The sequence below is a fragment of the Pan paniscus genome, chromosome 12 (assembly GCF_029289425.2).
Source record: "Pan paniscus chromosome 12, NHGRI_mPanPan1-v2.0_pri, whole genome shotgun sequence".
Classification (NCBI taxonomy): Eukaryota; Metazoa; Chordata; class Mammalia; order Primates; family Hominidae; genus Pan; species Pan paniscus.
This window is the reverse complement of record NC_073261.2, coordinates 26,379,546-26,405,675: the sequence shown is the minus strand read 5'-3', so window position 1 is coordinate 26,405,675 and position 26,130 is coordinate 26,379,546. Positions and strand designations below refer to the sequence as shown.

At 40.0% G+C, this 26,130-nt stretch overlaps 1 protein-coding gene across 50 annotated transcripts in view; it reads left to right on the top strand.

Moving 5' to 3' along the window:
- MAP4K4 (mitogen-activated protein kinase kinase kinase kinase 4) overlaps positions 1-26,130 on the top strand; it is a 193,558-nt gene that overhangs the window by 124,978 nt on the left and 42,450 nt on the right. For all 50 annotated transcript variants that reach the window (XM_055107573.3, XM_055107561.3, XM_055107560.3 and 47 more), the window contains 9 exons: positions 985-1,110; positions 2,375-2,485; positions 6,558-6,648; positions 8,776-8,906; positions 11,494-11,548; positions 12,985-13,063; positions 16,888-17,063; positions 19,682-19,754; positions 21,172-21,382. In XM_055107573.3, coding sequence (XP_054963548.1) covers positions 985-1,110; positions 2,375-2,485; positions 6,558-6,648; positions 8,776-8,906; positions 11,494-11,548; positions 12,985-13,063; positions 16,888-17,063; positions 19,682-19,754; positions 21,172-21,382 — 1,053 coding nt within the window. The remainder of the gene's footprint in view (positions 1-984; positions 1,111-2,374; positions 2,486-6,557; positions 6,649-8,775; positions 8,907-11,493; positions 11,549-12,984; positions 13,064-16,887; positions 17,064-19,681; positions 19,755-21,171; positions 21,383-26,130) is intronic.

Here is a 26,130-nt window from a genome sequence, read left to right as displayed (position 1 = left end):
CTGCACAGTTTCTCTTCTTTCTCATTTTAACTCTGCTTTCCCCTCATTCTGTACTAACTACAAATCTTCCTTAACCTGGCTCTTTGCAGGTAGTATGTCATGTATATATAACAAGGAACAGAATGCCTACCTGGCTGGTGTGCACAGCGTCTTCTCCAGGTTTATATGAGAGAGAGAGGTGGAGATCACAGACTTCTCAGCCTTTGTCATTCACAAGGGCAACTTATTTTTATTTTCCAGACTTGTGTCACTATCTGTTTCCTTCATTCCCCACCCTGATCTTCTCACACAAACTCTGGGTTTCTTCCTCTGCTCATCTTATTTCAGTAAACCAAGATGCTAGGAGAGGAGCCAAGTCTGAAACCACATTCTCAGTGATGTTTTGTTACTGGGGCCCACTGGACGCAGCTGAACCTCTTTTCGGGTTAGTGGATTCTCGCTGAGCACACCGTCACAGACTACACCTCCAGCCTGCGTTCATGTATTCAGTACTTTGCCTTGGCTTCACTAGAGGGTGCTGTCGTGCAGGGTTGTTAGAGGTAAACGTTTTCTGGACTTAAATGGACCAGATGATCTGTATTTGCAAAGGAAACAGATTTTCCAAGTGATAAGTTCAAATAGTATCAGTCATTTTCCTTTTGTGGTCCCATTTTTACAGCTGAACAAACCAAGGCTCAGAGAAGTGGAGTGCATTGCCCGAGGTCACAGTTAGTGGGAGAGCTGGCCGGGCAGTCACCTTGCACTATCCCTGCGGCTCTCCGTGTCTGTCTTTACCTCCTATGCATCACGTCCTATAATCACACTTCGAAGGATGAGTCCTCTAAGGTTCCTGTTCTTGGCACAAGGATAAAGTGAATGTATATGTGCCTCTGCTCCTGGAGGATGGGGAACTTGTGTTCCTTTCATTATTGTATGTAGTGTGGGGGAAGTAAAGTCATGCACATCATTCAGTAGCCACACATTTTATTTTTATTTTTTCATAAGGATGAAGAGGAAGAAATCAAACTGGAGATAAATATGCTAAAGAAATACTCTCATCACAGAAACATTGCAACATATTATGGTGCTTTCATCAAAAAGAGCCCTCCAGGACATGATGACCAACTCTGGGTAGGTGGATGTTTCCTGAGCATTTGTGGGCATTCCATTTGCTTGAATTGTAAGGGCATGGCGGGGGTGGGGGTGGGGGAAAGTGGGGGGAAGAAAAACAATAAAGAGGGGCAGTAAGTAGCTGGCAGGTTCTAAAGGCTTCCTTGGCCTGTATCTGTGGGTTGACTATATGCTGGTTGTTTATTTTGATGTTGATTTCACATTGCATGGAAAAAAGTTAACTTTGTGTTTCGGGAATAAAATGGCAGCATCTAGAAGGAATGTAACCAAATAGCAAGGAAATTAGGAGCTTGAAAGCAATACAATAAAAACTTTATTTGTGGGAACAAAATTAATTTGAAAGCTCAGTAAATTGAGCTTACCACTTGGAAATGAGAGACAGATCTCAAGAAACAAACTTCTGTCAGTAGCTTATTAATAATATTAATGATAATAGTTAAAACAAATTCCAGGGAAATTTCTGGAATTGACACATTCAACCTTACCTCTTTTCGAACACATTTATATTCAAGATAATGACTTGGAGATACCATCAGATCTGTGGCTATCACATTATTTAAACTTATAAAGCAGGAAGATAGGTTAATACTTTTTGTATCAGTATTTTTAAAAGGCCATTACAGAAAACATTTGCAAAATTAAGTAGAAGGGAAAAAATTTACCGTTACTATTGCCCAAGTCAGATCATAGTTAAAATTTTAGAATAGTTCAGTTCAGTTTATTTTCTGGGTACTTTAAGCATACCATTGTGATCATATTGTTCAAACATTTAGATACTGTAAATATTGCATTAAAAATTGTATAACTGCTTAAAAATACCATTTTTTATTCACATTAGACCCAGTTAATATAAAATATAATAGTTGGAGGATCATAATGTGAAAAGTAGAATGTTTTTGAGGTAAAATGAAAAAGAATGTTAGGGAATATTTGAGTCAGATATTTGATAATTGGGTAGTGATGAAGAGCAAAGTGGTCCTCCTGTGCCCGTGTGCTTCTGAGAGAGAATGAGCACTTCAGAACTGCTGCACTTGGGTGTGCCGTAGAATACCAGACGCTGTCAGTCTTCTGGACCAAATATATGGAGCAAACACACTGGACTATGAAATGAGCTTTCAGTTATTTAGGTGCCTCCAAATTATTATGAATTATTGAGGAGCATCACGTTTCTAGGTCTTTAGAAAAGAGAGGGCATGGTGGTTAAACTGGTTTTCCCAATTTCTCCCAGATACGTTGCTCACCTTGTGTCTTGTCTGCCCTATAGCTTGTTATGGAGTTCTGTGGGGCTGGGTCCATTACAGACCTTGTGAAGAACACCAAAGGGAACACACTCAAAGAAGACTGGATCGCTTACATCTCCAGAGAAATCCTGAGGGTAAGGAAAGTGGGTGGCTACAGTGCTCCAACCTCATGATCCTGTGCTTCCGTTTTCATTTTCCCAGCCCCAAGTACTTCTTTGCATTACTTATATCTATATAGATTATTCTCTTTGACAGCCAAGGGTTCTGTATATCTAGCTAGCTTTGATAATTTTAAGCTACATCATGATTTGACTCTGGCAAGTATGTAAAGAAGGTAGACTTAAATAAAAAAAGCATTTCTGAATTTACTTTCCATGGCATCATGACATACCTATTGGCAGCTTTCCTTTGAGTTAGAAGGAAATCAGAGTGGAAGGGAAGAGAAATAATCTCCAACTATTGTTTTTAAAGGAATTCTGTGTATAAGCTTATAAATCAATACTAATGGTGCTGAATGCTGGTTTTCAAAATCACCTTGAAGTCTTTGGCATTAGCTACTAGAATCTGTTACAATATTTATGAAGAAAAGTTCGAATGTTTAATATTATTTATAGCCATTTGAAAAGCTGGCTAATGATCTTAGAGTAAGTTTCTGAACTGCTATTTTAGCAGCTTTTAAATGGTTCTTTTGAGTAGTAAAGCCATATTGACAGCACAGGCAGAGGGTTTCTAGGATTTCATATTTGAGCAGTGCATGTAGGATATTACCAGTGAGTCTCTTCATTTGGCTATCACAGTTTTTCTCTCTACTTCATCCCTGAATTACACACAGACATTACTTGGTTGCATTTCATTTACCTACCACATTTAAAAAAAAAGATTATGAAGTTAAATTGAAGCCCAATTCTTATGCTTCCCCCACTAATAAAAAAACTTAAAGTAACTAATAAGTTATTTTAATTTTTTTAATAAGTAAAGTTATCCCACTTTTTATTTTTAAGATTCATAGAGGATTGCAGGTTTAAAAACTGCCATCTAGACTTCCTAGAGAAATATTTAATTTTTTTTTATTTAGATATTTATGTAGTCTTTGAAAATAGGCAATTCCCCTAAGAAGACTAGTTGTGAAGGGTGGGGTAGGGTGACAGGAGAACCATCTTTTTATAAACACTTGCAAATGTCATTAAAATGTCAGGATCTTTTATGACTATTATAGAAAGCAGAGCCTAAATGTGGGAAACTAAGCTTCCTGCCCTATACTACTGTAAAGGAAGTCAGGTACTGGGCCAGATGCATTTATTCTATTAATAACTAAAACTGTTTAGCATGGTAGGCAGGGTAGAATATTGGTTGAGTGGTTGGAGACTAGCATAAGTCAGACCTGGGTTTGAGTCCTACCTCTGCTGCTTACCTATATAGCACACCCTATGTTATTCAACTTTCAGGACTTACTTTCTCCTCATCTATACATACCAACCCTTTGAAATTACTTTTGTTAGGCGAATTCAATGAGTTAGTGTATATTAATCATCTAATGTAACGTGGATACATAACTACCTATCAGTAAATATTAATTGTTGTCATTATTCTTTGTTTTAAACACCCACTCCCTGGCCATACACATCCCCACCCACGCACCCACACCCCTACTTTTCTTGTATATAATTCCAGTATGTGATATCTCAAGCAGAGAACTAGCTTTTAGCATAATGTCCTAGGCATCAAATGTATTTCAGCCTTCAAAGACATCAAAGACAACTTACATGTGTTTCTATACCCAGGCAAGCATTGTTTACCTATCATATGTAATATGTACCTTTAGCCATTTTACTATCAGTAATCTCCAGTAACATTTAAAAGAAGCCCAAGTTGTTTGACGTCTCTAAGCCAACTTGAGTGTGGTACGTGAATGAACATCTTTTTGAGACGTAGCAAATCTTTTTCACCTCACTGGGCATCTGAAACACGAGCTTCCTTCGCCTACATGTCATCTAGAATGGGAGTTTTTCCTTGTGACAAAAGTTTACATTAACTAAAAACAAGCAAATGCCTCAGGGAGAGTTCGTGTGTCATGCAGTAGTGTGTGTTCATTATAGGGGTTACTAAGAGTCGGCTTTGGTAAAGAGAAAGCAGCATGATAAGCTGGAGGTAAGGTCTCATGAGAAAGGAATGCAGCCACCCCCAGACAGATAAGCTGTGTTCTCAAAGACGGTTGGGGTTAAACAATTTCTGTGGTGGCAAAACCTTTCCTCATTTCTCACTAGATGTTGGATTTAGACATTTTGATCATTATGATCAGACCCTTCGAATGGGGAGGGTCCTAAGCAGGTAGGCCTCAGCCAATAGAGAAGTGCTTTTTGGAGCCTGCACACTGTTACCCTGTGGACCACAAGGCTTAGCAGCAGGCCAGCGTGTTCTTTTCAGCCCACTTCCATGTTCACATTCCACATGGCAGTATCTTCATATTGAACATGGGAACTGAGAGCTTTGTATAACCAATACTGTATGACAGCCTTTGCCTGCTCTTTTATTCTGTGACCATGCATGATACAGAGTTAAGGGAAAAATGTTTCCTAGTTTAGAAACACTGATGCATTTGCTGGAGGATAGGTCCTTCACTGAGTATTTGGACTTGGCATCTCTGCTAAGGAAGGATAATTGTGGCCTAATTTCTGGTATGGGATTAGCTGAACACACATACACTCCCAGGTACTTCATGGAAGAAAAATGTACTTATTTTTCAGAATAATCGTATAACATTGTTTCAGAGCTGCTAGACACACCTTAATTCCCTGTAGAAGCAGTGATCCTGTAGCAGTATAGACAGGAAAACAGGCATTGTTCCATACATTTACTGCTAGTAATGAACAAGAGTGCATGCAAGCCACATTTGTTGGACAAGATGTGGGTGCTTATGTTTGTTGTTAAGATAGTCCTGTAAAAGTTTAAGAAGAGGTTGTGCAAGTTAGAGAGCAAAAATGAACTGAAATAATAGAAATAGGAATTACGAAGAATTGGGAAGTTAGCTTTTGTGTCTCTCCTTTCGCTGTTTGAAGTTATACCATGCTGAGAGGAGGTGCTTTGTTCCTAACTATAGCAATAAGATACCATATACTTTTAGTGCTTTTTTCTCTAGTCAGTGCTTTGTGGTATAATACCGCACATCCTGTGTTGTGAAAAATAAACAGAGCTGTCAAATAAGCTCTGCTCTGTTTCATAGACAGACCAGTAAGTGAATGTTTTGAAACCCCCATGTTAGAAAAATTAGTATTCTAGAGGAGCTGTTTGTATTTAATTCATATCTTACAAAGTAATGATAACAATAAAACCCCATGAAAAAAGAATAAACAGGAAAAATCAAATAACCCTTACTTATAATCTGCCCTTTTTGGATTGAGACATTTTAGAGTAAATAGGTTGCTTGTATCTTAAGGAGGTGAGCTGTATATTTGGCTTCTCTAGCTAAGGACAGAATAAGTAAATGAGTTGTGAGAATGATGCATTGCTGTCTCTTGGACCATATTTGGATGCAACATGTGTTTTTGTTCTTCCACCACCTCTTGTAAGAGACAAGCTTTTGGGCCTCATTCCAGATACAAGGTCATCAAAAAGTGTTATATGCCCAGTAGGTTTGTTTCCTTGGGAAAGAAAGATACTTTATTTGAACACAAGGCTCTTTTGACAGCACAATCGTTTTATGCTTGGGATGGAGGTGGGATTGATCAGCACTTAGCAGTTTGTCACTATGCAGTGGGAAGGCTAGCCAGTGTTAAAGAGCCAGATTTCAAAGCCCTCTCTTGCCCTTTGCTTTTCCCCTGAGATGTGTCTAGTTCAAATATGCCCACGGGGTCACCCTCTAGACATTTAGCGTGGGAAAGGAACCACCCTGTACACAAATAGCACAAATTATAGCAGAGAAACTGCAGATGGTAATCTGCAGTGTATCTTAAAGGCACAGCTAGAAGTGGTCACGTTACTCACACGGGGAACCTAACCCACTGGGAATGTGGAGGGTGGGGAGGACTTCTTTCTGGGTGTGTGGTAGTATTGGTGCTGTCTTCCTGGGAATGCACTAAGACGAAGTTAATGTTCATGAGCTCACAAACACCTTTGGTCCACATGTGCACTTTCTTATAAAAGGTGTGTTCCTGGCTGTTTACTTATAGTCACAGAAAACTAAAATTCAGGTCTGTCTTTCCTATTCAGGGACTGGCACATCTTCACATTCATCATGTGATTCACCGGGATATCAAGGGCCAGAATGTGTTGCTGACTGAGAATGCAGAGGTGAAACTTGGTATGTAATGGATGTGCGGCGTGATATCATAATTGCACCTGGCACAAGCCAGCTGCACTCCCAGTTCTGCTTCCATCTAGCTAAAAGTTCAGTCTTATCCATGTTTTCTATTTCTGTTCTTCTTAAGAATGTGGGAACTGAGCATATTACTTAGCTTGGCTCCAGCCTCCCCACTTCCATGTTTGTGCCCCCCTGCCCCCTGGTTCTCTATACAGCAGCCAGACTGATCTTCAAATCAGACCATGCCACTTTCCTGCTTAAAGAACCTTAATGGCTTCCTATTTTACTTTGGATAAAACCTACATTTCTCACCCTTGCCCATAAAAAGCCATGTAGGATCTGACCCGTGCTACTTTTCCCTCCTCATTTTATGTCCCTCTTTACTTCTCTCTTCAGCAGTCACTGTCTTTTTTTTCTTTTCTTAAACTTCTTGGGTCTTGCCTTTGGGCCTTTGCATGACTATTTCCCATTGGGAACACTTGACTTCAGTTTTGAAGTCACAGTTTTTTTTCTCATGTTACGGGCCTTTTCCAACCTCTAATCTGTCTTGGGCCTTGCTGCTTGTTTCTTTCATAGTATTGTTCACAATGTATAGTTATGTGATTGTTTTTTACTTCTGTTACTGTCTCCTTTGCCAGAATGTAAATTCTGGGAATGCAGCAAATAGTGTATTACCCAGCATCTAGCATTGTGACTTCATTGTAGTAGGTGCTTGATAAATTTCTGCGTGGTTAGATAATTACAGCCCATGGTGTTTTCCTGGAGTTACTCACAAGGGTTCTTTTATATTTCTTGTTTCCTTTAGCTGGGTCTGAACTCATTCCACTTTCATCTGAGTGTTGTATCAAAATTTTAAACAGAGTTTGTATTAATTTTTCTTCCACTAACACATCACAACAAAATTCTTTATGTTTATATGGGTCTGGTCAACCTTTCTTTTAGAAATCATAGGCACAGCTGTTGTACTGTAAAAGTAAGATCTTCATAGTTACTTTCTTGCCTGTGGTTGTGTTTGTTGGTTTTCTATGGAGGAATCTGCCCAATTGGAAACTCCCCTCAGAGCTAACATAGGAAGCACTTGAGCAGTTCTCATACCAAATGACTCAGTGAGTTGTGTGTTCCCTGCTCTGGTCTCCTGGTACCAGCCTGTGATAGTCCCTGAGCGATCACTTAGTGATTGGTTACCATTGCCTTCCAAGTTGCTGTGATGCTCGCTTAGGCTTCCTGCACTAACTGGCTGGCCTGTGTGTCCCTGGTTCCTGCACTGCCTGGCCCGTGTGTCCCTGTCTCTAAAGGAGTACTCAGTGAGTGAGTCCACACCCTGGATGAGCCATTTTCTGAGCGTGTTCTGTGCATGAATCTATGATCCCTTTAAGTCATCTCAGCATTTCGTAGGCCTTTTTGCATGGGCTTCTCCACCTTTGCAGGTTCCTGCTGGGTTAATGGCAGTGTGCGTAGTGATAGTGTTGGCAGGGAGTGATGGGAGGCATTCTGTTAGAGGTCATGGTCTTCCTGCCACCTCTGCTTCCCGTCCTTGAACTTTCCTCTAGACCACCACCACCATCCAATTGGGTGGGATGCAGAAGTCACTGAAAAATCAGAAGTTCCAAGTGCTTTAGGGTGTGTTGTTTGTGAACATGTGATTTAGCTTGATTTTCTTTATTTGATTCAGTACTGTGTTTTTTTTCAAGAAAACTTTTGTGAAATTCTTATCTTTATGGTTATTAGTGCTGTTTAAGAAGGTAAGTCAAGTGCATCTCAGTCAGTTCTCCTGAACCTGGGGCTCTCTGTGACTTGATCTTGTTTGTGGCAGTTCTCTGAAAGCACTGAAGGTTGTGGTTCATTCAAAAGGCCCTCTGCTGGTCACTGTTGGAGAAGCTGGGGAGGCAGCCAGATCCAGGCCTCACAGAAGCTTCCAGACTGGTAGAGGATCTCACAGTCTCGGTGGCTTTACTGTGGAGGGGCACTCCTGACCAGTGGTGCCTGCCTTGAGGAGGATCGCATATTCATGAAGCACTGCTGTTTCAGTTTACTATGAAGACATTTCCTCCTTGTGTTTTTTCCCAAGTATATCTGGTTTGTAGTTGTGTTTATCTTTCTTTATCTGCCTTTTTCTTCCTCCCACAGTTGACTTTGGTGTGAGTGCTCAGCTGGACAGGACTGTGGGGCGGAGAAATACGTTCATAGGCACTCCCTACTGGATGGCTCCTGAGGTCATCGCCTGTGATGAGAACCCAGATGCCACCTATGATTACAGAGTAAGAGGCACCTGCTCCGTAGGCCTTTGCAGGGCCACTGGCATGCCTGAGGGATGGGGGCTTTGCTTATAAATTGCACACCCCTTGTCTGCCTGCCTTTTCAGGGAGGAAGACCTTCAGTGAGGAAAATTGCAGGTGCAAATTTTCCAGGACAGTATTCGGATGCTGTCTTTTTTGTCCATTTGCATCACATGACTGTGTTCTCACTAAGGAATACACTGGTTTCAAAGCAGTCTGGAGCACTTTGTTGTGCCTAGAACTTTTTGTCCCTATTTGCTATCCATTTTTTAACTTGAAGAATATATTAGAATCAAATATTTATTCTTTTAAAAATATTGCCAATATAAAGTAATAGCTTCAGTTGAGTGAAATTTTATATTCTTGTTAAACCGCTTTACAGCTTTTATTTGGTACACAAATTTATTTAAATTATTAGAGTGACCTCTAGGGACTTGAGTCAGTAACACACTTTAAAAAAAATCTAGATGTAAACCCATATTTGATATCAAACTCAGGTTACTATGTTTACAAAAACTATTTTTAAAAATCCATGCCTTAATTAGATGAGCCAGACTAGTTAATATACCCGTTAATGATATGCAAAATGGAATTCATGTCTTAACAGTTTCCCGTGTATTTTAGTATTTATTACAAATATCCAATTAATGAGACTTAAGACTGTAGTGCAGAATGTTTTATTTTTTATATACTGAAGTATCTTAAAATAGATAACCGACTTTGTGACTTCCCACTCTTCACTATGTCGTTACTTGTCTCTAAAATTTGAAAATGTTTTCCGGCATTCCTCAAATAATTATTATACCTAAGTAAATACAAATAATTAATACAAAGTTGGTAATTAGACCTGACTGGTATGCAGAACAAGGCAATGTATTTGGTTATTTAGTCTCTTTTAATCTAGATCCCTCCACCCCCACCTGATGTTTTTGTTTTTGTTTTTCCATAAAACTGACTTTCTGAAGAGCCTGGGCCTGTTGTCTAATGTTCTACCCTCTAGATTTGTCTCATTACTTCTTTATGTCATTTAGTTTGTTTCCTGTAAACTGGAAAGGTGTAGTTTGTATCAAGGAAAACCTTCTTAGCAAAATCACTGCTGGGGAGGTGGAGGTAGAGGTGCTTCATGTTGCTTCACAGCAGGGGACATGCAGAACTGTTCATCCCCCACTCATGTTGCCAGGAGTGGCCACTGGGTTAGGGTAATGAGCCCCTTTGTGTACCCTGATAGTATAGAAAGCTTAATGAAAATAAGGGAGGAATGATAGGTCTCTCCTTTTTGTTGTATTCGGATATATGTGTCTGAACTTTGTAATGTAAGTGTAGATTATTTAGAAAACCTTTAAATTGAGCAACTTTAATTCCTTGGTTAAGATAGCATATAAACAAATACATAGTAATGATAATAACTATCCTCATCTACTTTTCAAAAATCCTTTTTTTTGGATTTTAAGAAATATCATCTGATGGCCGGGCATGGTGGCTCACGCCTGTAATCCCAGCACTTTGGGAGGCCGAGGCGGGTGGATCACGAGGTCAAGAGATCGAGACCATCCTGGCTAACACGGTGAAACCCCGTCTTTCCTAAAAATACAAAAAATTAGCCGGGCATGGTGGCGGGCGCCTATAGTCCCAGCTACTCAGGAGGCTGAGGCAGGAGAATGGCGTGAACCCGGGAGGTGGAGCTTGCAGTGAGCTGAGATTGCGCCACTGCATTCCAGCCTGGGCGACAGAATGAGACTCCGTCTCAAAAAAAAAAAAAAAAAAAAAAAGAAATATCATCTGATAAGACTTTAGTATATCAGGCAGTGTTTAGTGAGTACCCGCCATTACAAAAGTAAATAAAACTGGCAAAAATGCCTGCTTTCATGGAACTTATATTTGAGTAGAAAGTAAAGTTTAATTCAAATTTTATATTTAGTATTTCAGGGGAATCAGAAAAAAGATTCCATGTACAGAAAACCAGCTGACTTGTTTGGTTTGCAGGTAGGGTGGGATGCTTAGTGGCATGATTTCAATTAGTGAACCACATTAGGTTTTATGAATTCAGTGGTGAACACTTTGTAAAAAATGGTTTCTGCCCTTTAAACTTTAAAATCTTAATTAAATTTGAGTTACTAACAATAAACATAAATCTGGGCCAGAAGTCTAAAGTATTAAATGCTTATGAAGAAATGAAGAAACATACAGTAGTTCACAGTAGACAATTCAGAGAGATGCTTTTAAGTGGACCAGCTCTGGTTCATTCGTAGATGTGAGTGGTTTTAATTAAATCAATTTTCTCCTTCCTTCCTTTCCTTCCTTTCCTTCCCTCCCTCCCCTCCCTCCCCTCCCTCCCTCCCTCCCTCCATCCCTCCATCCCTCCATCCCGCCATCCCTCCATCCCTCCATCCCTCCCTTCCTCCCCTCCCCTCCCCTCCGCTCCGTAAGTTCTACAAATGTGCTTGTACTTTTAATTTTCTGGCAAATTTCCTTTTGGTTTATATAGCAAAGTTGTGTGAATACCCAGACATGTAAGTTAGTGGCTTTGTATCTACTCCAGTATCTATAACGTACTGTTTTATTTTTGCAGAGTGATCTTTGGTCTTGTGGCATTACAGCCATTGAGATGGCAGAAGGTGCTCCCCGTAAGTAACTTTCTTTTCTTTTTAGCTCACTTGTTACATGTGACTTAAACCCCTCCCAAGACTTCAAAAAGAACAGCTCAGCTCCATGGATAAAGGCATTTCTGGTGGACTGTTTAGATGAAGGCAACATAAATATAGTCAAGTTTTAGATGTAGAAGGAATTCTTGGCAACCACTATTACTATTCCTTTTGAATATCTCTAGGAGGCCTATAGGCTACATTTTCTTTTATTTAAGTTGTACTCACATGTGTGACCTGAAGTAGTGTTGAGATCAGATAATAAGTAGTAAGTTTTCTTTTTACATTTTAAATTGAGTAATTCAGTGAAACTAGTCCTAACACATGAAATTTTAGTATTAAGTTTTGACTTTACAAATGGAGGCAAAACTTTATTGATAGAATAATTTTTTGTGCGTGTTAACTGAAATTTTGTGAGTGTTTGCTTCTCCATTGGATTAATGAGAACTTCATATAATTCATTTTTGATCACGGATGAGGTAGAATTGCAGAGAACAAAGGAAAAAAAACACTGCATTTTCTGCTGGTCCCCATTAAAAAAGGTATACACAAAGAATGTATAACTGTCTGGCACGGCACATAGTTGCTGCTGAATAAATATTTGTTGAATGAATGAAAATAATTATTGACAGCTAAAAATTAGTTTTCAGTATAGAAATAGAGATCTGCCTCAAACACCATACATTCCCCTGTGCTTCCCTCTAAGAAAGTAAGGCAGGGAAGTACCACCTCATCCTTTCTCTCAGTTTTTGTTCACAAGGGGAATAGTATTGTCTGCCTCTCCTCATTGCCCAGATGCCTTGTAAGGGTCTTCTGAAGGTAAAGAAACACATGAAAATGCCCATTGCATATGGTGATGTAGTAATGCCTACATGTGTGCCTAACACACCTTTATTGGGTGAGTCATAGGAGTACAAAGAGTAATTGCACAGAATTAAATCCATTTCATGCTCAATTTTTGCTCTTTCTAGTATTTTTAGCTATAACAACAAACAGCATTTCTGGAGGGCCTAACTGTGCTCATTCTGTTCCAGGCATTGTGTGAAGGCCTTTGCAAGCCATATCTTATTTAATCTTGACAACAACCCTATGAAAATACAACCATTTTCGTTGTAATCTAACAGATAGTTTAACAACTTAGGTGTTAGTTCCTATAAGACTTAGATTTATGAAAACTTTCCAATGTCTTTTTGAAAATGTATATTCTTCTTGTTGCTCTTGTCCTCCCACTTTGCTATTTTTAAATGGGAAATTCAAGGTATGCCCTGGAGTTCATAACTAGATGTCTAGACTGCTTGGTATGAAGCCTGTCAGTCAGACGATGGGCCAGAGCATTTCATGTTATTTATGACTGAACCCTAGAAATCAAGAATGAGTGAAATAAGTGCCATACTGACACGACCGTCTCCTCTCCCCAGCTCTCTGTGACATGCATCCAATGAGAGCACTGTTTCTCATTCCCAGAAACCCTCCTCCCCGGCTGAAGTCAAAAAAATGGTAAGCTATATATGGTTTTTTGTTGTTCTTTTCCCTTTTTTTTTAAATTGCTTCTTTTTAGTTATACTTTCCTCTGAGATAAAATTCTGGCCCTTCTAATTCTGGGGAACACAAGAGCCAGTTCTCCAAAACACCAATTAAAAGATGCGTTGATTTTTTTTAAATGAGATTTTTCTTGTTAAATTCTCTCTGAATTACAAAACGGTGACAAATGACCACATGAAAAACTATAACATGTCTAAAGACAAATGTTCCATTTTAGTATTTAGGCATTCTTTTAAGTGTAATATACTTCTAAACATCTTTCCATTAAAGAAAGAAAGCGACCGGGCGCGGTGGCTCGCACCTGTAATCCCAGCGTTTTGGGAGGCCAAGGCGGGAGGATCACCTGAGGTCAGGAGTTCAAGACCAGCCTGACCAACATGGAGAAACCCCGTCTCTACTAAAAAACAATACAAAATTAGCCGGGCGTGGTGGCACATGCCTGTAATCCCAGCTACTCGGGAGGCTGAGGCAGGAGAATCGCTGGAACCCGGAAGGCGGAGGTTGTGGTGAGCCGAGATCACGCCATTGCACTCCAGCCTGGGCAACAAGAGCGAAACTCTGTCTCAAAAAAAAAAGAACGAAAGAAAGCTGTGTTGACTTGCATTTCCTCACATGTAGTAGGATTTTAAAATTAATGGAGACTTTTACTGTAATTATTATTTTTTAAATTGAAGTTAGACATACCAGCTTTAATCGCAGAATAGCATATTAAACAGAATGGTTTTATATTCTTAGGCTGTCACTTTTCCTTCTCCTTGTAACTCTCATACATTTGTCAAACAGTACTGATACCCGCAGAGAGAGAGGAGGATGACTTTCCCTGAGAAAAGCTGTTAGGATTGCAGCATTGTGGGAACATGCTGTTGGGTTAGTTGTAAAATCTTGAAGAAAGAGAGCAGTGTTTCGGGTTCTCCTGAGAATTTTGCCCCCTCTTTCCCTCCTGAATTTCTTTCTGGGTCCTTTCTTGTTTGTTCTGGTCTGTACTCTGGCTCTTCATGCATGGTCTTCTCTCCTTTTTGTGTTCTTCTGGGCTCATTGATTTCCACCTACTATATGGCTTTTTTTTTTTTTTTTTTTGAAACAGTTCTTCCTAGTTTTCCAATTGATGCTGCCTCCTCTTAGGTTCTTGACTCTCCTTCTGAAATATGCAGGACATCTCAGAGTTAAGCTTCCATTCTGAGTTTGGCCTTTCAGCTGTTCCTGTTTATGCTTTTTTTCTTGTTTACTCACCTGCTGGTGATTTGCAGTTCTCTTTCCCCTATATTGTTGCACGCTGACACCCATCTTCATACCAGTTTTCTTCATGCTTCTCCCTGTAGCTCACTGTCCTTGCCCCCAACACATTTCACTGTTCTTTGCCCTCTGTCTTCTGCTGGCAGGATTTTTCTCATTTTTTATACAGTCTTTAACCACATTTGTCTCCATGTGGCTGTCTAATTCCATTTACCCCGTGTTTAGAATGGTTTTTATTGCCACAGAGTTGTAAGGATTTTAGCCCCAGTCAGTCTTCTGTATTAAGACATAATAACTGGACATCCACGGGTGGCCACGCCTAGGGAAACCATCAGTGTATAGCTGATGGCACCAAGGAATCAGCTGTGGAGCTGGAGTAACTCTACCCAGTTCATGCTTTAATTAAGTAGTACTCATTTCCCCCTTTTCTTTATCTCTCTCAGATTTTGTTGACAGAAGTCTATACTGGAAGGATTGCTAAGTTAATGCTGTCTTCAGGGTACCTCATACTCTGATTTTTCTGCCCATTAGCTACAGTTCTGTATTAACCACTGTGTCCAACATATAGTGATACAAAGATACAGTGGTAGACAGCAATGAATGCTTCCTGTATTCTTTTCTTACACCAAACTTTCTTTAAACTGGGTTAGATGGCATATTTCATCCATTTATATCCCTGTTCTAATGTTACCCAAGTGTTCTAAAATGATGAGATAATTATGGACGTAAAGTCCTTCTTCCTTTGTGATTGCTGTCCACTGTCTACCCGATGTAAATTCTGCTGTTTTTTTGAGAAATAGCTTTCAAAAGATGATCAGTGTCCTTCTGCCAGCAGAACTTGATTCTTGACTTTAGGAAATACGTTGTAGATCATTGATTCCGAGATGTTAGTCTGTGGACACAATGCTTAGGAATCCTTTTGGAATCTTTTAACTGATGGCTCCAACCTCAAAGTTTCTGGTCTGGGGAGTGACTCAGGTATTTGTATCTTCAATAAACTCCCCAAAATGATCTTTATGGACATTGGGTCTTAGAACTATCTCTGTGTTAAAGCATTTCACTATACTGTGTAGAATCTTCCATGTTCCTCATTAAACATAGAATAAAGTAACAGCTACTTTGAATGACTTTAAGGGCTTTTCTCTGAGCTGACCCTAACCTATTTTTCCATTCTTTTTCACTTTTCATACTAGCCTCAGAAAATAACTCATTATTCTCTAACACTTCCCTACTTTTGTTCATATCATTCCTTCACTCTGGAATGTTGTCTTCTCTGTCCTACCTTATGAATATCAAGTATCCCACTTTTTCTTCTTGTCCAGTCCACTGTAACAGGTTTTTTCTTCCTCTGTAAGTTTGATATATGTCCGCTGTTGTGTATACCTAAATTTCTCCACTTTATTTCCCATGTGTATGTGTTATAGAACCTGACATAAACAAATGCAAATAGTTGATACGTAAATATTTGTTGAATTGAAAAAAAGTAAGTTTTAATGGAAATACCAGACAATAGAAGTGATTCTTAAAAGCAGTGAAGTGGAAAGAGTGAACTAATTTTCTAACTCACATTTTTAAAGACCAAAGAATACCTCATTCATTCAACAAAAATTTATTCCATACCTATTGTGGCATGCATGCCTAGTGTTGAGCATTGCCTACAGGTTGAGATGTAGGAACCAGTTTTTGACGTGTACCATTTCAACCTTTCAGCGGGACAGAAACATAAAGCATGCAGTCTGTTAAAAGCAGATAACCCCAGAAGAAAGGCTCCTAACTTGGGGACACATAGGACAGAGTGTTGCCAGGAAGATTTACCAGAAGTGGTGATTCTTGAGATGAGTCTCAAAAAATAGGATAGGTGATAGGTAAGAGTGTCTTGACCAAGGCTAGGGCCATGGTCCTCATGAGCTGGGCATGGAGAAACAGGAAGAAGTAAAAGTGGCTAGTATGGCAAATGTAGGTGACAGATTAATCTCTTCCCCCCATCCCTCCAAAAGAACCAACAACTGTAATTTTCACCTTTGTAGGTTAAACAGAGGGAACTGACAAATCAACCAGTTTGGAACTCCGGTTGAAATGTCAAATTAACAGGTTCAAGAGACCCAGCATTTCATCATGGATTCTGCTCCTTTTCTTATCTCATTGTCTGTCCTTGTCTTCTAGGTACCAGACATCTGTCCTGTCTGCCTTCATTTTATCAAAGACCTCCCTTTACCCCCTTGCTGCCACCACTCCTGTTAATTAAGTGATTAATGTGCAATATTAGATTTAAACCCAGTTCATTTAAATCTGACCTCCTTGTTAGCTCCCTATTTGTGGTGCGTTGTTAGTGATAGGATGCACCACTTAAACTGTGCTAAATTAATGCTCCGGATCCTCAACAGTCCTGAGTTCCTATTTATGTTTCATACATTATTCCTATGCATTTGCAGAATGTTCACAGTGAATTCTGAAGCTCTTCTTTATGTTGAGGCTTGTAAGTTACTGATATTTTCGATCTTTACTCTTTGTGGTGGAAATTTGATGATCTTTTTCACTTCTTACAGGTCGAAGAAATTTTTTAGTTTTATAGAAGGGTGCCTGGTGAAGAATTACATGCAGCGGCCCTCTACAGAGCAGCTTTTGAAACATCCTTTTATAAGGGATCAGCCAAATGAAAGGCAAGTTAGAATCCAGCTTAAGGATCATATAGATCGTACCAGGAAGAAGAGAGGCGAGAAAGGTACTAAGCCTGTTTTTGTTTTCATCCTTTAAAATTTTTATGTTTAGTTTCTTGCCAACTAGAGTAGGTCCCTCCCTTCCCAGCTGTGAGAGTGCTCACTTGGCCAGTGCTTGCATGCTTTCTCTGCTTGCTGTTCAGTGCTTAGGCCTGGGGTCCAGTCTGGCTCCAGGTGGAGTTGGCTGGAGCTTTGTGTTGTGTCACCAAGCTTACAGCAAATAGATCAGCATTGCGATGGGATGCTTTTCTTGTTCCCGAGGGTCACATCATTGTTGCTGCCCATTTTACTTCCTTACGGATGTGTTCATGGTATATTTCACTGGGGTGTATTGAGCATCTGCTGTGAGCATCACCATCAGTGTGTTTCTGTATAATTCTCCTGCCCAAGAACCCCCCGCTCAGGGGATTTTTACTGCTCTACTCTATTACAAGTGGTGTGGTAGCATGGGCCACATGCATAGTCAGATGACTTTGCTTTAAGTAGCATGCACAACACAGGCATGCTCTTGTGCTAAATAATGAAGGTTCTTTTCTGTTCCCAGTATCTTTGTTTTATGTCTTTGCACATACTTTGCCCACCTTCCTGGAATGTTTCCGTTTTCCTTCTGTCCAGCGAGGTGCAGTTCAAACAGCGTCACCATCTTTACTAAACCATCTTCTCTGAGGCTGCTAGCTCACATTGATCCTTCTCTTTTGTGGGTCCTTATAATAACTTTATAGAACAACACTTGGTTAAGTGGTATCCTATTACTTTTTGGTTCAAATTTCAAGGTCAGAGAAGAAACTAAGAAGAGTGGGTTCAAGGCGGTAAAAGAATTGGTCAAAGTCTGGAGGCCTTTCTGCCTGTACTGGTATTCATAGTTAAGTCATCATTGATGTTCAAAATAACCTTTTTCCTTCTGATATACTTAGTTATAAAAGTAATTAGGCTTTGTACATTAAGCTATGCACTTGTAACACAGTTAACCAAAGTTTGAAAACAAGACTTTTTTTCCTTAACTCTCAATTGACATGGAAGCGCTGTTCAGGAAAAAAATTATTTGCATATTGGATCATTTTCCCATGACTTGACTTAGTAATAATAGCTAATGTTCATGGAACATTTGCCAGATACCTTGGATCATCTCACGTTTTCCTCATCACCCACATTTTGCAGATGGAAACAGCAGAGCACCTTCCCTTCCTTTGTCTTCAAGTCACAGTGAACTCTTCATTTTCTTTTTGGGTTTACCTTCCAGATACCATTAGCCTCTTGTCAATAATTAGTAATTTGTAGTGTGAAATTATAAACATAGCAGAGTACCTATTTTAAGGATTCTGAAGATTATTTAAGCTGGAATTTCCCTTTGAAGCTAGCATAATCTATTAAAATAGCTTTGATGGTCTAGCATACAGAAGAGCTTATATGTGTAGACTGACAAATTTGTACGGAACCATATTTTAATTGTCCAGGCACTTAAAAACCAGGAAACTGATTTTCATCTTTTTTTTTTTATTCTGGAGACAGAGTCTTGCTCTGTCACCCAGGCTGGAGTACAGTGGTGCGTTCTTGGCTCACTGCAGCCTCCGCCTCCCAGGTTCAAGTGATTGTCCTGCCTCAGCCTGTTGAGTAGCTGGGATTACAGGCATGTACCACCACACCCGGCTGGTTTTTGTATTTTTAATAGAGACAGGCTTTCACCATGTTGGTCAGGCTGGTCTTGAACCCCTGATCTCGTGATCTGCCCGCCTCAGTCTCCCAAAGTGCTGGGATTACAGGCAGGAGCCACCACACCCAGCCTGATTTTCATCTTGTATATCTTTGAAAAAAATAGAGGTGTGTGTGTCTAGACTGCTTTTAAATCTCTTCAACCTGTCTGGTTTTTTAATTGATTTCTGGAGTGAAACTGCTCACTGAAAGTTGGATATTGACATTAAGTGAAGGGACCAATAAATGGCCTTTTGGGAAAACTGTCTAAAACCTGTAGAACTGAAAATGAGTTATTGATGTTGAAACTTTTGTTTGTTTGAAGTCTGGCCTAAGTAGAGCAAATTTTAGTCTCATTCTTTTGCTATATGGTTTAATTAGTTTTCCTTGGTTTTGCCAGGTTTGTTTGTGGGTACATTTGGCTTATTTTTCCTGTACCTAGTTAATGTTTCACTTTGTGTCCATCTCCCAGGCTTTTCTCTCTGCTGCACTCTCCGTGGATCCCTAATTGCAAAAAATCACCAAATAAATTCTCTTGGTTGCCTTAGTTTCAGCAGTTACATATCTTTTTGAATTTTGCCATCAAAGTGGATTTTGGTGAATTTGCTAGTGCCCTCGGGTTCTTTTCTCGTGTGTCAGGGGCTCTGATCCCCTCTCGTGGTCCTGCACGTCCTCAGCAGTGCATCCCCATACAAGGTTGGCTCGAATGCCGTGGAATCAGCTTTTCTGTGGGGAGTAAGGCTGACCAGGGAATAGATGCTGTCACTATGAGAATGTGGTGTCTTGCCCCTCCTCCCCAAATCCTCTATACAAGTTGCTGTTTTCACAGGGAACTTGTTTATTTTTTGCCAAGATGCTCCTGGAGATGCTTGTCTGAACAGGCGTGTGTCAGGACTTGTGAACTGTCCCATTTATCTTGTCCTTTTCTTCATAGATGAAACTGAGTATGAGTACAGTGGGAGTGAGGAAGAAGAGGAGGAAGTGCCTGAACAGGAAGGAGAGCCAAGGTAACCACGAAGCCACTGTTCAGTATCCTGCTTTATGAAGGGATTAAGTTTTATGTTGTGCCAGGATTTCAGAAGACTCCTGTGTGGTACAAAGAATCTTAAATTACTTAGACAGCATCTTACTATCTCCATTCTTCTCTATTCCTGACAGATTGCTGTAAACATTTTTCTTCCCTGGATCCTCTTACCCAGTGATTCTTTACCAAGGGTTGTATTGTGTCCCCTTCTCCAGTCACTGAAAAATGTGTGGGCCTGGGCAGGGGAGAGTGCCCCAGCATTTATTGTTCCAGAAGCCATGGATGGTGAAGGTGCCATTGAACACCATTTCTTGTGGTATATAGAACATGGCTACACAAAAAGAATTTCCCCGCCCATGGACCAGCAGGACTGTGTGTGTCCTGATTTATTTTACGGTCTGTGTTTTAGTTTATCTCTGGCTCCCCAAAGTTCAGTAAAGCAGAAGGTTAAGGAGTCAGATGGGTTACATGAACCTCATAATAACTGATGAATCAGAGAATAGAGGATTTTTGGATTGTGATGTTGGGTGTGCCTGGCAGTTGTCCATGCTGCAGTATGTGGCTGATGAAGTGAACAAAGGGAGGGTGGAAGGGCATCTCAAGTGACCTGTGGGGAGCCGTGTGCCAGAGAATGGGACTTGGAACAGAGAGAAGCGAATTTATTGAAGCTACTTCATAATCTCTCTTTCTTCTTATGTAGGAGAGATTTTAATCCATTTTAGACTAAGAATTTCAGAGGAATTTGAACTGATTTCATGAGCAATGTAATTGTTTTTGAATAGGAGGAGCACTGTATGACGAAAAAGGCAATTTAAGGAGATACGTTTGCCATGCTGCTCTGGATGCTGTGGCAGTGGAGAAGTAACTCGGTGGGGAGGTCAGCTAGGAAGGGTGTGTTTAATTGATCTGTGCAGTGGCTAATTCGTAGGACCCGCTTGGGCTCAGCTGCTGACCTGGAAATAGGAAAGTGGGAGGGAATTATGACAGGGCTTGGTGGTTGACCAGACGAAGACAAAGGAATGGTGTAAACACTGAAGAGTGGTCTGATGGTTCTGTTTGCTGAAGAAAAAAAAGTGGTTAAAGGACTAGTGAAATCAAAGAAGGTGATTTCAACCTTTCCTTTTACTGAGTTTGAATTGTTATGCGAATCCTAAATAGAAATGTCTTGTCAAGCAAACATCTAGGACAGCATTTTAAGATATTTACTAAATTAATAAAAGAAGATATGGGACTATTGAATTGTAGATATAGTCATTTCTGTGGATGTATTAGTTGTCTCCCTGGAGTCAGAGGAACTCAGAGAATGAATGTAGAAATGGGATAGTATGCTGGTGCTATTGTCTCACTTATAGGACAGTGTGATCGGTGCACACCCCTGAAAGCCCTGCTTTTTCCAACAGTTCCATTGTGAACGTGCCTGGTGAGTCTACTCTTCGTCGAGATTTCCTGAGACTGCAGCAGGAGAACAAGGAACGTTCCGAGGCTCTTCGGAGACAACAGTTACTACAGGAGCAACAGCTCCGGGAGCAGGAAGAATATAAAAGGCAACTGCTGGCAGAGAGACAGAAGCGGATTGAGCAGCAGAAAGAACAGAGGCGACGGCTAGAAGAGGTAGCAAAAGGAAAATGTCCAAGTTGGTCGGTCTTTTCTCTTTCTGCATTTACACTGGTAGTTAGCCACTGAGAGGAATATCCTCTGTAGCTTCCTGGGGTAATACTTATCCCCTGGCACAGCTGTTTACATAACTTGTGAAAGAAAGCTTATGCTTTGGACTGGCAGGCCTTCACATTCCTTGAGGCCTTAGAAATGTTTTCCTTCCTTGTGAAAACTTTAAGGATCTGCCCCACAGTTACTCATCAACATACTGTGTTAGATGCAGAGCAAGTGTCCCAAAGATGGCATCAGACCAGTTTTGTGAAGTCTTTTTGCATTATGGTTTAAGTTGGCTTGCTCAGGATTGACCTGATTGCTTTTCTACTCTCAGCCTCTGGGTCCCAGTTTGTATGTGCATATTTTTCTGAAACTTCAGACTTTTTCACATGAAAGTTTTTTTTTTTTTTCTAAATGCCTTAACCTTAGGTATACTCAAGAGTAGGGGATGCAGATGAGGACAAATGGCTAATGCAGGGCTTAATACCTAGGTGACGGGTTGACAGGTGCAGCAAAACACCATGGCACACGTTTACCTATGTAACAAACCATGTTCTGCAATGTATCCCAGAACTTAAAGTAAAAAAAAAAAAAAAAAAAAGATAAGATTTGGACATAGAGGCGGAAACACGGGAAGAGTGCCGCGTGGCAAGGGAGGCAAGATGGGAATGATGGTCTACAAGTCAAGGAAGGACCAATATTGCCTGCAACCACCTAAGCTAGGAAGAGGCAAAGAAGGACCCTTCCCTAGAGCCTTCACACCTTGATATCAGAGTTCCAGCATCCAGAACTGTCAGAAAATAAATTTTTACTGGTTTAAGCCAAAAAAATAAAAATAAAATAAAAAAAAAACCAAACGCACACGCACACACGGTAAGGGATGCAGAAAACAATTTGAACCTGGAAGTTGTAGTGTCCTCTGGTGGAGAAGTACATTTTACACCACCTGCTCATTTAACTCATTAATATTGCTAACATTGGTAATGTGGTTACCTTACAGCTTTCACGTTTTTAATGCACAGAAATATATTATTTCCCTATACAGTCATGGGTCGCTTAATGACGGGGATACATTCTGAGAAATGCATCATTAGGTGATCCGTCATTGTGGGAACATCATAGAGTGTACCTACACAGACCTAGATGGTACAGCCTACTGCGCACCTAGACTATGTGGTGTGGCCTCTTGCTTCCAGGCTACAAACCTGTACAGCATGTTACTGTGCCTTATACTGTAGGCAGTTGTAACACAACGGTAAGTATTTGTATATGTAAACATAGAAAAAGTATGGTAAAAATATGATATTATAATTTTATGGGACCACCATTGTATATGCAGTTCATCATTGACCAAAACATGGCTATTTCACTTGGGGATCAGAGGAGTCTTTTGATTTTCTTTTCTTGACTGGCTTCTGCTGCATACCTCACAGGTCCAAATTTCTCATTCATTATCATTTCTGTTTTTATTTAATTCACAGACATTGTTGTTTTACCTTTTTTCCCCCAGAAAAATGGCCCAACAACAGTAAAGTCCTGTATTGATATTATCCAGTGGAATTTAACCTATTAAGTAGCAACACATGCTGTTAAATATTATCCTACTAATTTAACAGCACACTTTGGCATGGAATCTTTCATACACTTTGTGTATTTGTAGTCTGGATTCTGAAAACTCTTTATAATTTGCCGCTTGTTTAGAAAAATCAGTGCCTGCTGAACTAAGGAGCCTGCAAATATTCAGCTAGGACTTTTAGAAGAAAACAGGACATACGTTCCCCTGTAGTAGGGACAACTTCGCTGCTTTTATAATGGTTTTTGTAGCTAATTTGCAAATTCCTTGTAGTATTTTTGTTAAGACTTTTTTCAGTGTTCTTTGAACGTAATAAATCTTGAATGAGTTCAGAGATCTGTTCAAGTTGCATATTGACTGTACTTACTATATTAGAATGCTTGAGTTTTGAGACTCTGGCTGTTTCTAGTTGTTTCTTGAAGTGGTGTTTTCCACTATCTTTTTTTGATCCCGGCCTGCACTTTCCTTAAGCAGGTGGCATAGACTACTTTGGTGGTTTATAACTTGAAGTGCCAAGGACCAGATCAAGTTAGCACTCATTTGTAACACAGGCACTGGAAATGTCTTTCAGGCTGTCACTAGTGAGACGAGTATCCATTATCCAGCCTCTGCATGTGGTAGGTGGTGAAGGTGAGCGATGGTAGAAGGTGAAGGTGAGCGATGCTCACAGGGAAGAGCTGAAATTTTAAAGTCATTTTGTTTTATAAGCTAAGTAGATGCTGGTGAATGTCTGTGAAAACAAGAATTTTGTGCTTGTCATGTTTTAATTAGCCCATTATGGATTTTCAGTGTAAGTTCAAACTCAGGGTCATCTCTTTGAGCTTCTTAATTAGGAAAGATAAAGAAAATGTTGGAATGGGAAAAGTCACATGAGTAGAATTCCACTGGTTTGGATTTTTGGTCAGCTAGCTGCTTGTTACTAGCCTGGGTAATTAAGCTTTATTTACACTCCAGGTCTGAGGAAGGTAATTTGGGAATAGAGTGATCCCGTATTTGGGGGTTTGGTTCTAGGACTTCCCATGGATACCAGAACTGCAGATGCCCAAGCCCCTGATATAAAGTGGCCTACTATTTGCATATAACCTATGCACTCCCTTCCATATATAGTCATATGTTGCATAACAACGTTTTGATCAACAACTGAGTACATGTATGATGGTGGTCCCATAAGATTATCATGGAGCTGAAAAATTCCTGTTGCCTAGTGACATCATAGCCATTGTAACGTGTAATGGGTTGTAGCGCAACCTGTTACTCGTGATTGTGGTGATGCTGGTGTAAACTCACGTATTGCACTGCTGGTTGTATAAAAGTATAGCACATACAATTATATACAGTATATGTTACTGGGTTTATGTATTTTTACTATATTATACTTTTTAATCATTATTTTAGAGTGTACTCCTTCTACATATTAAAAACCAAGTTAACTGCAAAAGAGTCTTAGGCAGGTCCTTCAGGAGGATTCCAGAAGAAGGCATTGTGATCATAGGAGATGACAGCTGACAGCTCCATGTGTGTTATTTGCCCTTGAAGACCCTCCAATGGGACAAGATGTAGAGGGAGAAGATAGTGATATTGAGGAACCTGACCTTGTGTAGGCCTAGGCTAATGTGTATGTTTGTGTGTCACTTTTTAACAAAAACATTTTTAAAGCTAAAACATTTTAATTAGGAAAAAGTTTATAGGACAGAAATTTAAAGAAAGAAAATATTTTGTACAGATTTATATGAAGTGTTTGTGTATTAAACTCAAAAGAATAAAATTTAAAAGTTAAAGTAAGAAAAAATTACATTAAGATTAATTTAATATTGAAGAAAGAAAAACATTTTAAAATAAATTTAGTATGGCCTGAATGCACAGTGTTTATGAAGGCTACAGTAGTGTACGCTAATGTTCAAGGTCTTCATATTCACTCACCACTCACTCACTGACTCACCCAGAGCAACCTCCAGCCCCTCAAGCTCTATTCATGGTGAGATAGCATTTGTAATCTTTTATAGCATGTTTTTACTGTACTTTTTTTGTGTTTAGATTCACAACTACTTACCATTGTATTGCAGTTACTTAGCATATTCAGTATAGTACCATGCTGTGCAGGTTTGTAGCCTAGGAGCAATAGGCTACACCATATGGCCTAGGTGTGTAATAGGCTGTACCATCTAGGTTTGTGTGTGCACACTATATGATGTTCATACAATGAAGAAATCACCTAACGACGCATTTCTAGGAACATATCCCTGTTGTTAAGCAACACATGACTGTACTTTATATCATCTCTGGATTACTTAATACCAAGTACAGTGTAAATGCCATGCAAATACCTGTTACACTGTATTATTTAGGGAATAATGACCAAAAAAGTCTGTACAGATGCAGTGCTTTCAAATATTTTTTGACCCAAGGTTGGTCGAATCCATGTGGATGTGGAACCTGTGGGTACAGAGGGCTGACTATTTGAGCCATAATTGGTTCGTAGCCCTTTATTGGCATTAAGGATTTAGACAGAACTGTTTGAGGAACGGAGATTATTTTATGAATAAAGTAAGTAAAGATGGTCAGCCTCACTCATAAGATATTAAAACTGAAAGGAGATAACTGTTATCTATCAGCAGACTGGCAAAACATGATCCAGAAAGTAAAGGCTGTGGGCAAACACAGTGCAGATGCCACAAAACCAGGCCCACTGGGGTTGGGGATTTCTCCTGCTATCCACACACTCCTGTCTCTGCACCCTTTTTGCAGGTGAGGGAGGATGCTTTTGCCTTTCATAGGTCCTTCATCTTTAAGAAATATGTACACTCCCACCCTCCATCTCCCTTGGTGCTCTCTGATAACTGCTGCTGCTGGTATCGCCCTCCTTTGCTTCTCTGCCTCCTCCTTGTCTCTTGTGTGAACTGGATCTTCTTTGGAAGTCCTTGCAACTCTTTTGGAGTTTGTCTCCCGGTTTTGCTGAAAATGAGGTTTTTGTTTTCTCTTCTTGTTTTGTTTGGATGGTTCCAGGAGGAAAAGGGGAGAATGCTGAGCTCATGCAGCCGAGTTGGTACTGAGAGTCTCAGCATTTCTTCCCTGCCCCTCCCCGCTGCTCTTCATGTGTGTGACTGTGCTCCCTGGGTCCTTCTCTTCTGGGTACACT